We start from the raw sequence: 14,095 nt of genomic DNA on the forward strand, positions 1-14,095 counted from the left end.
TCAATTATCTGTGATTTTGTTAGCAGCCCACTACAGTGATAGGGAATTGTCTTAATTCTAAAGGTTCAATCCAGGAAAACGAGTATCCCTTCCTTAAGGTTTAGATGTCTTTTATTCAATGACCAAAAGTGAGACGCTGAAGAGACTAGCGAGCTGTGTTTTGGAATATAATGCACATTCAAAAGCCAACCGTAAACCTCCAGAGCCTCCAGAGTGGTTGTCAAATACTGACTGGCTCATCTTTTAGGTTTCTTCAAGACGACAAAGTTCTGGAAATTCTTAAGAACTGTTTCTGTAGGTTTGGTGCCAAGCAAAACAATGGTAGATGTAGAGAGGTGAGAGAGAGAAAATTACAGATACTCAAATTTACAGTACTCATCTTTTATTTTTATATATTTATATTAAGATATTGTACAGTTTTTGAAGCTAAAAACAGAATCTTTTTGCATGTGTATTTAAAGCATAACAAAAGAAAAAGTATTTCACAAAAGAAATTCATATTACAGTACTATGGAAATCGGCAAAGAGTATGCATTTGTGGGTTATGAACAATACATTCATTTTAAAGAATAAACATTTCATGTGAATAACGGCGTCTTGGTTATAATAAATACAGAAAAAGTTAAGAGCAACACCTGAAGCATACAGATACAAGGAAGGTGTTTTATACTGGGCGAGCTAGACAACAGTGGAGCTCTCATGACGTGGGGGTAGCATCTCACTAAGTTTACAATCATTGCACATTGCTGAGGGCGAGAGAGGGGGTCCTTCATTCACCCCACACCTCAGCACACCAACCAAAGTTAATACCCATCCCCCCTCGGGTCTAAATACGCTGTGCCTTTCATTTGACCTGTTACTCAAATCAACTCCAATATTTAACTTAATATAAAATTTATTCACAAACAGAAATATAAAGAGAATATTTTATAGCTGATTGCTAAGATTAGATTCTAATCAATTCCATAACTGTTCGTAAATAGTGCACTGAATTTAGTTTTACACAATGGTTTCTTTGGGGAAAAATATGAACACTTGGACTTTAAAAAAAAAGTATTTGAAAGAAAGTTTCCTCTTGTAGAAAATTATAATAGACATCCCTGACCACTAAGCTCTCCAGCTCTTTCTTTTTAGGAGACAAATTCATAAAGCAAAATCACTACAAGGGGTTAAGGCTGAGTTTAGAACCTTGTGTTTTCATTTATTTGTCTATTTTTGGTATTCCAAGACAGGGTTATTGTGTAGCCCTGCCTATCCCGGAATTCTCTGGAGACCAGGATGGCTTCAAATGCAGAGAGTTCCATGTGCCTCTGCCCCACAAGTCCTGGATTAAAGGAGTGTGCCACCATTGCCCAACAGAGAGCCTTGTGTTTTTAAAGACGGAAAGCGAAGGGCTTTTGTAAGAAGGGGCTGCATTTCAGTCAACCCTGGGAAATCACAATGGACATCACACATATGGTCAACAGAAGCAGCTCTCCTCACACTTCTGGGGACTCATTTTTTCAAGCCCAGGGAAAATGCTAAGAAGCCACTAAGACCTGGGTGTACCAAGTTCAGCCTGCAAGACAAAAAACAACCAGGTTTCCTTTGTCTAACTCAAGATGAAATTATCCTTAAGACAGCATACATAGACAATTAAAATTAGGAAGACAGGCATTGTTTTTAAAATTTATAAATTACCTGAAAAATACCTATAAGAACAATCCTATGTGAGAAAATAGAGCCAGGAGTTCTACCTGCCAGAGCACGCGCTCCCTGAACACGGAGCTGCTGTGGGGTAAGCCTTCCCACGGCTCTATCAGGGCACACAGTGTTCTGCAACAGTGACTACCACTCTGTCCTTTGGCTGCACAACTCCATAAAGAAACTAGCTGGTATTAAGATGAAGACATTCACAGCATGGTTTCCTAACGTGTCCATTTCCCTAACTAAAATGAGCTCCTCCATGTCTGTCATCTTCATGCACAAATACAGTACTTTCCTCCAAAGCGTCTCTACTGAGAGTCACTCTCTGTCTGCAGTAAGGGCCTATCTTGTGTCCTTAAGCATATTCTAAAGTTACAACCTTGTCAAACAGTATCGACATTCACAGGCACATTGTAACACACATCCTTTCTTTCTAACAAGATAAAACATGCACACAGAGTGGCTCGAGAGTTTAAAAAAAAAAGTTTTAATCTAAGGAAAGTTTTGGCATACCAAATATCTTTTAAAAAGAATTATGTTCTCAGAAAATCTGAAACATTAATGGAGAAAATGTGCACATAATATAAATAAGAAAGTAATTTGAATAAAAAAATCCCAAGGGGATTGATCAAAACTTCATTACAATCTATGAATAAGAACACGTGGTTACATTACAGTGTACAGTTATGAGTTAAATGTACTTAGATTTATAAAGAAATTGAATTATAGTTACTGCAAGTTTACTCTAAGAATATTCTTCAAATGTACAATAAAAATGCACAAAGCCTCAGACAATGTGCAACTTTAAAAACTGTCACGCCAGCAAAACAAGTCCTTAACCACTTTTAAAATGGATTCATTTATACCATTTAAATGCAGAGGCTTTCGAAGGCATTAAAAGACAAGACTTTCAGTGTCTGACTCATATTTTGTCCCCTCCTTTTCACATTTAATAGTTGCATTTTGAATATATAAACTAAAATTTTAAATGTTTCTCAAATAGTTTATGACTGCATTTATCATAAGAATTATAGTTAAAAACTATAATGCTAAGAACTAAAACATGTACTTGAAACTTTAAAAAAAAAATCACAGAAGTTCACAATTATGTCCACTGCAATGTCTTAAAATGATTTAAAAGCAAACAGGTAAATGCTCAGGTCCTTTGCTTAGGTTCCGCATCTCTCCTGATGTGTGCCAATGTGTTTCTTCACCATTTGGCACTGACAATCAATAACACAATTTATCTGCAGAGAACTCCAAACAATCCTCAAACCTTAGGCCGTTAAAAATTCTTGCTGTTGCACTTGCATTCTGAATGCACTCTGAGTTATGGATTTGGAAGGTGAATGAGCCTGGTGGAAAATGAAGCTTATCTGAAAACTGGTTAAGGATTCAAAGCACATTAGCTCCGAAATAGTGATCTTAACATCCAGACAAAAAGCAGGGAGGTATGATTTGCACAGAAATACTCTGAAGTCTTCTTGGTTGCCTTCTGCATGATCCTGTACAGTTTAGCTGCTTGCGGTACATGCGTGCATCCTCTTCGCTACGTCATACACATAGGTGATGTCTGGTCGCTTCTCTGGATCTGGGTTGATGCACATATTAACTAATTGTCGTAGCTGAAAAAAACAAAACAAAACTGAAAATCCTCCTTCTTAATTCTGAACAAAGTAACTCAGAATAGTTAGCAAGGAGGGAGCCTGCTAGTTAACTACAGATATGCACACATTTACCTGAGCTAGAATTTAGTATATTAGGTTTGACAAGCTTAAGTTTTCATAAAAGGAGATGAGAGTACATGTCTATCAGATATATTTATTACAAATTATTTTATGTTAATAAAATATATACAATTTTATTCTTCAGTTTCGTAAGTTTATTTTCTTTTATATAAATTGTCAGCATGGTAAAGTATAAATATTCCTGTAATAACTATGTGAAGTAGTATTTAAATGTTCCCACTTTATAAAGGAGACAGTTGAGATCTGTCTATGTGCCAGGAAAAAAAAAATTCCCAAAGGTTAGATAGCTTCTTTTCCAGATTTAACTATTAGAGTATTGGGTATTGGGTTTATTCTCAATTCCAACAACCACTGTTTGGCAAATTAAGTGTCTATCTGTAACAGCACATGGCATCTTCATACCCAGATCTTCTTACCCTGTACCTGTTGTCCTTAGGAATAATTTAGACATTTTGACAACTTTCTGCTATGCAGATTAGCACAGACTTTGTGAGTTATTAAATCCTCACATCTCTTCATGTCCTTCGCTCGAGAGAGATACTGGTGAGCAATATGGGCACAACCTGTTTACACTACTGAGGCTAAAGCCTGAGTGATGTTATGTGAGGAGGAAGGGTGGGCAGGAGGCTTGCAGACGTGGAGTCAGGCATGTTGACGGGGGCAAGAGAGGGAGGCAGCAAGCAGTATTGCTGAGGGAACCTTGAAGCCTTGTGCCCTTGTCTTTGCAAGCTTATTTACCTATTAAATAGTGAGGCGAAAGCTGATCATCGGAAATGCTGACCCATTTCCGATTCCTTAATTACAAGTCTATCAGAATGAATATAATGATTTAGGTCAGCCATATTTGGAAATCACAATGTTGGGTGAAGTGATGCTATGTCCACTGAGAAGGCCTGAAAATACCAATTTATATTCCTCTCAGAAGAACATGAAATGGCACTGAAAGTGCTTTAATAATTTGGCAAAATGTAGAGACATTCTATTATGTTGAACTAATAAGAAGGGGACCATTTTACCAGTAAAAGACAAACACATCCAATTATTCATAACACAGACAACCTTAGGAAGAGTCCTTAGCTGATGATTCATATGTTAAAAGAGAGCACTTCTTACCAGGTCATCAGGTTGTCAGAAGTTCTGTTTAGAAATAGGAATGAGAAAGGAAGCAGAAGAGGTAGCTGAAAATGGCCACTCGCTAACAAAAACTCATCATATTCAACCAAAACAGCAGTGGGGAGGGGAGCAGTTTGCTTCCTAACACTACCACACCATGCAAGCTTGTTCAGAAGTCTCCCTATCTCTCAGAGAACTTCATAACAGGGTGCTCTCTGTAGCCAGTGAACAAACAGCCAGCCCTCATGCTGTGAAGAGCAATCAACCAAGATTCTGCAAGCAGAGCAGACAACAGAGATTGCAGAAGCCCTCCAAAGGGGCCTAGTGACAAGGAGAGACAGAGGTGGGGCACCAACAGACTGCTGAGCAGCACACTGTCCAGATGACAGCTGAACAGGGACTGCCTGGACAACTCCAGAGGCCACAGTAGCAGTGCTGGCTTTGCCTTCCCCTTTTGTATGTCCAGTCTCCACCAACTACAAAAATTATTGCCACGAAGTTTTCTTGGCCATAGGAATTACTGACAGATTTATCACTGTATGCCAGATATATAAGATACGGAATACTCAACATACTTCTGAATGAAATGTTATAAAATGTGTTTTACTATACATTTTGATATGACTTAACATATTCAATCTTCCTAATAGCCCTAAAGGAATACTACCAGTGCAGAACAACTTTATAAAGCAGTAATAGTCTTAAGATCATGAAAGGCATTAGAAGGCAGGATGCAGATGTGAACTGAAAGGGTCTCACTTCCAGCACAAGCTTTTAAGAAGTACATGTTTCTGTCATTAAAAAAAAAAAAAAAAAAATTCTAACTTGGTCAATAGGTTTCTCCATGACCACTTCTGAGCCAGGGTGGGATGGCCTTTCACACAGTGAAGGGCAGACTCTAGGCCATTTACTTCTCAAAAAGACTGCTAGCAACAGTGATTACAAGTTGGTGTTTCGTAATAGCATAGAAACCCTATGACCAAAAACAACTTGGGGAGGAAAGGGTTTATCTGGCTTACACTCTTCCACACTATAGCCCATCACTGAAGGAATCAGGACAGGAAGTCAAACAAGGCAAGAACCTGGAGGCAGGAGCTGAGGCAGAGGCCATGGAGGGGTGCTGCTTACTGGGCTTGCTCAGCCTGGTTTCTTATAGACCAGAACCACAAGCCCAGGGATGGCCCCACCCACAATGGGTTGGAACCTCTCCCATCAATCACTAAGAAAATGCCTTATAGCCAGATCTTATGGAGGCATTTTCTCAATTGAGGTTCCCTCCTTTCAAATAACTCTAGCTTGTGTAAGGTTCACCTTGGACCTGTATTTTTCCTCCCTTCTTCTCCCCCTTTCACCCATAAAACTAGCCAGCACAATGAGGCTTTAACATTAATGGCTCTGCACTCACAGTTCACAGGACAGTTTGCATCAAAACACAAACCAATCCATTTTGTCTAGGATTTTGAAGAAGGTACAAGTTAAACACAGCAGCTTAATCCTGCAAATACTTTTACATATTGACACAAACGTGTTTAGATGAATATTATAACCTAGCATGACAGTTTTAATTGCAATTTCAGTGTTGGTTTTAAAATGACTCATCCATGAAACTGTCAGGAACTCCGTCTGAACAAAAGATACTTGGATTTCAACTTAGACCGACCTTGTCATTAGATTATAAACTTAAACACAGTGGGCTGGAGAGCATTTGCCTGACAGGCACAAGACCTGTGATCCTCAGCAATGGGAAGACTGGGGTTGAAACCCTCATGAGGGCCTCATTTAAAAGAAACAAAACAACAGCAAAACTCTAGTAGTAAAAGGAGTGTGGAAGTCCTTATATAACACCCTCATAAAAATAAAAAGTGACACTAAGTGTTCTCCCAAAGTCAAACATTAAATAAAGTAAGACATTAAAGATCAGAATAAGATGATTATATTCAAGACCTTACTCAGTGTTAGCTGTGTGTGTGTGTGTGTGTATGTGTGTCTGTAATTTTAAGAAAAGATCTTCCTACATAGTTTTAGCTGTCCATCAGCTTTCCTACCTCTGCCACCTGAGTGCTGGGTTTAAAGGCATGCTCCCTTTGTATTACCTTTAAAAATTTTTTCTCTAGCCCTCTGGAAGAAAGAATTTTTAAGAAATTCTTTTAACAACTATTCAATGCTTTGCAATGACAGTAACTACTACATTTTTAACCAAGCTAAAGGAAAATGTCAAGAAAACAAAGTCGAGATTGCCACCTCTATTCTTTTATGTTAAGTTTTAATTTCTAAGACCACTAGGCAATCACTTGCTTAAAAATGAGTTCATTGAATCAAGAGCTACCCAGTTTTTACTGAGAAAACCAGCATCTAAATTATAACATTGACAAAAGCAGGAACAGATAATGCAAGCGAAAAGATACTTTTTACAGTCGTAGAAAGTTTATTCCTCACACTTTCTACCTTCTTTTTAAGATCATATGTTATTATTTTTAATATAATAGTTCAGAATCGGTCTGTCTACTTAAGAGCCTTTACAAAGCTAGAGAAAACTGCTACACTTATGCACTTTGGAGATATTTAAACAGGAACACAAAAACATTTAAATGACCACAAGCTAATTAAAGGATTCTATATACTATCTGTAAAGAGTTATAAAATTAATGCTTTTAAATTCAGTAGATAAACCACCAATATATTTTGATTTATGTATTTCCAAGGAAATATCAAAGCATGCAAGCTAAAACCAGAAATATTAAAGAGAGTGTCAAGAGTCATTGTTCTCAGGTGCTAACCCAATTACAGTTCAAGTTCAGCCACGTAGGGGTAATAACAGTCAGGCTCTTTGTGCATTATAGCTTTAGGTCACCAACACTATTCTCAAAAGGATAATAAAGACTAATTCTATTGGTACTGTTTCTTTATCACCCCATCTTAATCCCTCTGAGACCAATTATGCTATATCAGCCTCCCAGATATGCCCAATTTCCATCTATCCAAGGATACATTTTAGCACCCCAATGTGGGTCTAATATATTAAAGCCACTATATTTGGAGCTTTAGATATTTATACAAAATGATTAGTCAGATCCAGCATGGATACCATCAGTGACACAGTCTGGTGTCACTAATGATTGATTTAAGGGTAGGAAAAAAAGCCATCTTACACTGATGTAATGTCTGTATTTCACAATCAAGAGATCATTCAGCATCTTTAAAAGCTGAAAGTCTTACAGAAAGTTACATGGTTTTATAGGATCCCACAGGATACGTGAAATATAGGGCACCGTTTTGGATTCATGTCTTCAAGGAACAATCCTCCAGTGTCAGTTCTGTAGCACAGGTGGATAAAGGGCCTGCTTAAATATATATGTATGTGTGTATACACACACACACACACACACCACACACACACACACACACACACAGAGTACTCAAAACTTAATCTTACATAGCAACCTTTAGTAAAGTGGTCAAATAGCACAGTGATGAGAATATAAAATTTACTAAAACAATTTTTAGGAAGGAAAAATAAAATGTTCATAGTCTCTGAGGTAACAGTGGATGGTAATTTAAATAACTGCATAATTGTAATATTCTCATTCAATATTTACATACACAATACATTAAATATTTTTTATCTAGCTTGGAATATGAACACATTAATTGTAAAGATTGCATAAATGCACTTTTAAAATAGTGTGCGTATCAAATATTATAATTCCATTTATTTTGGTATTATTGTTGGCATGTATTAGGGAAAACTTCCAGCACCAATTTAAATAATTCTGGCTAATTTTCAGTAACAACCCTAAAAAATTCATAAAATTCTATTCAAATTTGAGAATCTAGAAACTATAGATAAATACATGTTTCAATTATTAAATTAAAATGTTTTATATTATTTATAGACTTCCACAAACTTCAAACATGAGAAACAGCCTCTGACACTTTCTTATTTACATAAAGCAAGGCTGTATGGGTGCAAAACAAAGGTCATTGTAGTTACTGAAAGTTTAAAGAACTTTCTTTAAATTTTCTTAGGTATATTCTGAGTTTTCAAACTGAGAATGTTTGGTAAATGTTAACTTCAGATCCATCATCTCTGAGATTTTTATTTTCTTTCACGTTGCCAACACTGGGAATGAAGACAAAGCCGTACTGGAGGGGCAACATGTCTGATTACTTGTGGTGTGTGCTCACTCCCGTTCTCAAATAATGCTGCATTCCACAAAGTATCCTCCTTCCTTCCTTTCTGTGTCGCATGGTCACAAGGCACATGAGCTTTGGAGGACATGAGTGCTCCCCAACAGTGGTAAACTCAAGGAATTGCAGAGAAGATGGGAGCAAAGGGTTTACGGCTGAGAAGTCTCCAGAAGTCAAACACTGCCTGTGGCGAGCACCTGAGCACTTTTAAATACTCTGAAAACGATGATCTTTATTGGCGTGTGCATGTGCACTTGCACACCCAATAATGAAACGTATCTTTTGTCAGTTCTGTTTATTTTATGTGAGGATGTCCCAAGACGAGTGAAAAGAGGTGTTTACTGTCAGTATTTAATGTGAGTGATGCACTAGGCTGCGGTGCTGTGCCAACCCAGGAAAGGCCAGAAAGGGAAGAGAAAGCAAGCGAACACTCCTCCTGCCATCACTTCTCTAGCTTGCCAGAAATGAAAAAAATGAAAGAGAGAGAGAAAGAGAGAGAGAGAGCACTGTCCTACTATAACGACAAAAATAACAGAGCAGGGTGAAAGCAAAGAGGGCTGTGGCTTCAAGGTAAAAGCTCCCGGCTTGTTTCCTGCCAGTTCTGAGAGGATCGGATCCTCAGGTCCACATTTCAAAGGATAATTCTATGAGAGATGTGGTCCCAGCGAATTGTTTTTTAATATAACACACCTTTCTATGAGATAAAGGCTTAAGAACTATAAAACTGAACAACCTTTAACATAAAATGAGAGACTATAACATGAAAAATGATTAACCAACTCTGATTCATACATCATAATTTGGTTTCTTCAGTTATAAAAAGCAGTAACAAGACTTACAAAGATAGCGAGTTTTCCGAAATATAACTAGGAAATACATTCTCTTATTTATAGGGTAAATTTAAAATTACTGAGCTGAGCCTGGTAGCATAGGCCTAAGATCCCAGTCACTTGAGGGCTTAAGTCACAGGACTCACCAGGGCAAAGGCAACTGGTGCTATGGCACAACATTGAACTCAGCTATACAACTTGCTGAGATCCTTTACCTCAGTTAAAACGTAGAAGGCTGAGCACATATCTCAATGGCATGTTTGCCCAGCAGGCACAGGGCCCTGAGTTCAATGCCTAGTGATATCTCAAACAAAATACCTAAGCAACATCCGCCACAGCAATAAGTTCATACCTCCTGCTCTAATAACACAGTTCACTTTAACAATTTTACCATCTTTCTAAGGTTTTATAGGTATGTATTTTTTTTTCTTCCTCAAAGGATTGCTATTGAGTCTTCAATCTTCTATTTTATTTTCTGGAATCAAGATGTATCCATTCTCATTCCATTTGCATTTGACTTTTCAGAACTTTTCTCCAAACTATCTAGATATTCAAGCTATTTTTTTTCCCTTGCTGGGTCTAAAGAGATGATTGACAGACAAATGCATAATTTTGATGAGTATTCCAGTGTCTCTTCAAGAAATTAAGCATAGGGACCAAGTCTGTGTCATTTTCTAGTAAATGCCCTGGATGTTTCATTGTTGATGCTTATGCAAAAGAATGAAAAGAAAAGCCACAAGGGGAAGAACGTTAGAGACAGAACACTGCCACATCTCCCAGTACACCTCTGGATGATCTATGGCTCACTAGACAATTCTTTTGAGAAGTTTCTGTCATTTAGTCCTCCCTGATTCCTTTACTTCCTCATTCCCTCAATCAGTCCATCACTCAACTTTTAAAATCCACCAGGCCCTCAAACTCTATACAGAGGAGAGTTTCTGTAGCTACCTGACATCATAGAGGGGCAGAGGCATAGATGAAGGAGCAGCTATCATGGGATATGACTACCGAGAGCAGGGGTGGGAACAGAAGAGCCAGGGGAAATGATAGAAGGCCAGCCGGACAGGAGGATGCAGCACCTTTAAAAACACGAAAATTCATGGACCTCCTAACCGACCTCACAGAGGCAGTGAAGGGAAAGGAGATGTGTCCATGAGCATTAAGCTTTAGGTGCAGGTCATACTAAGGCAAGCGCTTGACTTAGGATTCCTAATGAACAGCAAACGTCCAAGAAGTGCTTGCTAACACCAGACGACCTAAACAGAAAGTAACCTAGGAGAAGGCAATTGTTTCCAACCCCAAGTTTTAAGTACAATAATTCATTACTTACACATGGATGAGGTTGTTACAAGTAAAAAACCAAAAAGTATAAGAAATACCAAATTTACAAAAATAAAATCATATATAAAGTCATAATATACATTTTTAAGAGCCTCCATGAATAGCCAAACTATTTCAATCTAGAATCTACATTATCTACATATAAATACCATACTTCAGAGGAAAGATCTGATGTACATACTTATATTTCCAAAGCATATTGCTTTGGTTTTTAGTGTTAAACCGTATTCAACTTGTAGAATATAACATGGGTGAAATTCCCATTTTTTTAAGCTCTCAAGTTCCTTTAAATTTAAATGGAATGCCTGTATTTAGAAATCTTGATATGTTCCTTACAACTCCTATTGCTGAGGTGGGCGGACAAGCAAGGTTGTGGCATGAAGAAGTGTCCCCTGTGTTGGTGCCATGATGAAATCTTCCTTTTAAATCTTTTGTGGGCAGGAAACTTAGAAAATGTATCAGTGCCTAAGTAAATCTGGAAAGCTCTCAACATACTCGGAAAGCTGTTTGTTTTCATGCTTCACTTACAGAAACCTATGATTTAACTATTAAAGACACCGCGATTGGGTCTTTAGGACAAGGTCAGTGCTAAAGATGGCACTTGCCTCCTCATTGGTACCTGTTCTCTCCTGGTCTAACAAACACCAGTGTGGATTTTAAACTTTTAAAGGGCCTTTATAATAAGCCTATATAATATATTATATAATAATATAATAAGGGGTGTCACTCATATGATTGTGGTGGCACCAAATCTATTTGGGATTCTGTTGCTACCATAAATTTGGAATAATTATTTTATAAACAAATTTAGTTCCTAATTAAGGAGGGAAAATATTAACACCGCATGCATCTTAAAGACTTGTGCAACTCTTCATTCCTGATGCGATTACAACACCACTGCTATATCGACTGCATGCTTTTCAAATTTGTTTCTTAAGTATTATTTTCCATGTTTGTGAATGCACTACAGCCTCCTGTTTCATCAGGGCATTACAAAAGACCTTACCAATACCAGAAACTGCAGTCTCTTTTGGAAGGTGCACCATATAATATATTTTGCTTTATAGCTCTTTTTGGAACTGGTAACTATACAGAGTGAAGTAAAAAGTGGAATCTATTTTCCTTTCCCAACTTGAAGACCTTCTATCTGGGCCAGACTTTGATATTTGCCCCTTGGCTGAGAAGCCGCATATCCAACTTCACACTTAGCTGCAGTGAAGTAGCCCTGCAGGCAGGCCGACTTCAACGAACCACTAGTGGTATCATCATTAAAATCCTGCTGAAGGTCACCATGGTAACCGCCTGCTGAGGCTTCGCTGCTGCACTCGGCATCTCCTAATCAGCTACCATGTGAAATGCAAATTCAGACAGTCTGAAAATTAGTCAAGAAGAATAGGGGATGAGGATGCAGATATGTGAAATATTCATGTGCTTCATGGAAAAAAGAAGACAGCATGAATGACACAACAAAGAAAGGCCCCTGACATTCTTGCTATCGTTTTGCATTATTGTTCACACTCTACTGTATTTCTAGGTCTATAGTTCTGAAGTTGGTTTTGTGAAATGTCATATTTATATTCTATACCCAAAATAGTAATTAAAAATGGCTAACATAAGAGTATTAACATCAAATAAAGATAATACTTCCAAATTATCATCATTGCTTCCTAAAAGTATATTCTAATTATCTAAATACAGTACCATGAAGCAAAAATGGAGGCATCATTTGTTATCAGTATCAAACTATTAGATGAATACATACTAATTATATTCTAGGAACACACATGATTTACATATAGTAAAAAAACATTTACAGGTGTTTATTATTCAAGCTATATGGACACTAATCTCCTTGTATAATAAATGCTAAGACCAGATGCTATCCATTTCACAATAGAAAGTATAACAAGACTACTTAATAAGTGAACACTATAATTGTTTGCAATTTTTCCTTTGCTCCTTTCCATTTCCTGGGGCAAAAATATCTGTTGCTCATGAGATGAGACGTCCATGGCTTTACAGCTTAGAAGTCCCAGAAGAGCCTTGTAAACTCATCTTCATTGAGCAGGGACACTGCTCTTCGGCATGACCCTCAAAGAATCATGACGTATTAGGAGAGAATGGAAGATCCTGGTTAATGAAAAACTGGATGTTGGGTAAGTGCCAACTCATTCTACTGCATCAGAGGCAAGCAGGAATTCAGATCTGAGAGTCTTTGAAAATGGTCAGTCTCATCCAATGTATTTTATAAACACGTCTAGAGTGGTAACTTTAAACCACCTACCCAGAGGAATGAGGCTGAAGAAGTGAGCGGATGAAAGGACAAGTATTGCCCAAGAAGAAAGGAGGAGAAGGAAAAAAGCTCAAAGACAGGTGGCCGAGAGGTACACAGTTCAGATCTGGGAAAACACAAGGAGGGAAGTTCTACCGAAGTGAGTTTTCACTGTTTTCTTGTCTGCAAGGTTGGGACTGAGGACTCAGCCTGTCACAAGGTGCCCAGGAACTAGTACTGGGTCAGAACATTCCTCCTTCCCTTCAATGGTGTCACTCCATGTCAGTGAAGTTAACTACTTGTGGTTCTTCCCCTTGAGGAGGCCCCACTCCTCGTTGTGAATTGCAGAGTTAACCTGACAGCAAGACTCTGAGAGAATGAGAGTAATGAAGGGGCTCTTTCTGCCACCTGGACTAGTCGTCTGTATTTCTGAGAAATGTAAAATCTGGAGAGTGCTTACCTCCTCCGAGTAGTGATCGGACGGGAGGGGCGGATAGTCACACTGCTCTATCTTCTTGCACAGAGAGTATAAGTTCATCTTGTCGCCGTAGAAGGGGCTCTGCAGCGCAGCCATCTGCAAGACACAAGGAGACCGATGGGCGCACAGAGCGACTGGGAAGGTGACTTCACCAGGTACACGACACTGAGGTGGAAAACAATTATGAACGCTTGGAATAAAATTATATAAGCATTTTGATTTCTATGATTATCCTTTTCTGAGAATTGTTAAGTGTGAAAAAATCTTAATTCTATTTTTGACACATTTAAAATTCCTTAAAAATGGTTGTATCTCACACAACATAAAACAATATTAAGAAATGGACGGTATTGTGTACATATGGCCATTAAAAACAACTAGCATATTTTATGACAAAATAGATATCATATGTTATGGCTCAACTATGTAATAGTAAACT

General features: G+C 37.9%; 1 protein-coding gene across 3 annotated transcripts in view; it reads right to left on the reverse strand.

Annotated features, from left to right (window-relative positions):
- Window positions 1-365: 365 nt before the first annotated feature.
- Window positions 366-14,095, reverse strand: part of Nek7 (NIMA related kinase 7) — a 126,800-nt gene continuing 113,070 nt past the window's right edge. For all 3 annotated transcript variants that reach the window (XM_060364384.1, XM_060364383.1, XM_021664359.2), the window contains 2 exons: window positions 13,639-13,752; window positions 366-3,311 (listed from right to left, as the gene is read on the reverse strand). In XM_060364384.1, coding sequence (XP_060220367.1) covers window positions 13,676-13,752 — 77 coding nt within the window. In that variant the 3' untranslated portion in view covers window positions 366-3,311; window positions 13,639-13,675. The remainder of the gene's footprint in view (window positions 3,312-13,638; window positions 13,753-14,095) is intronic.

The sequence above is a fragment of the Meriones unguiculatus genome, chromosome 11 (assembly GCF_030254825.1).
Source record: "Meriones unguiculatus strain TT.TT164.6M chromosome 11, Bangor_MerUng_6.1, whole genome shotgun sequence".
NCBI classification, from domain to species: Eukaryota; Metazoa; Chordata; class Mammalia; order Rodentia; family Muridae; genus Meriones; species Meriones unguiculatus.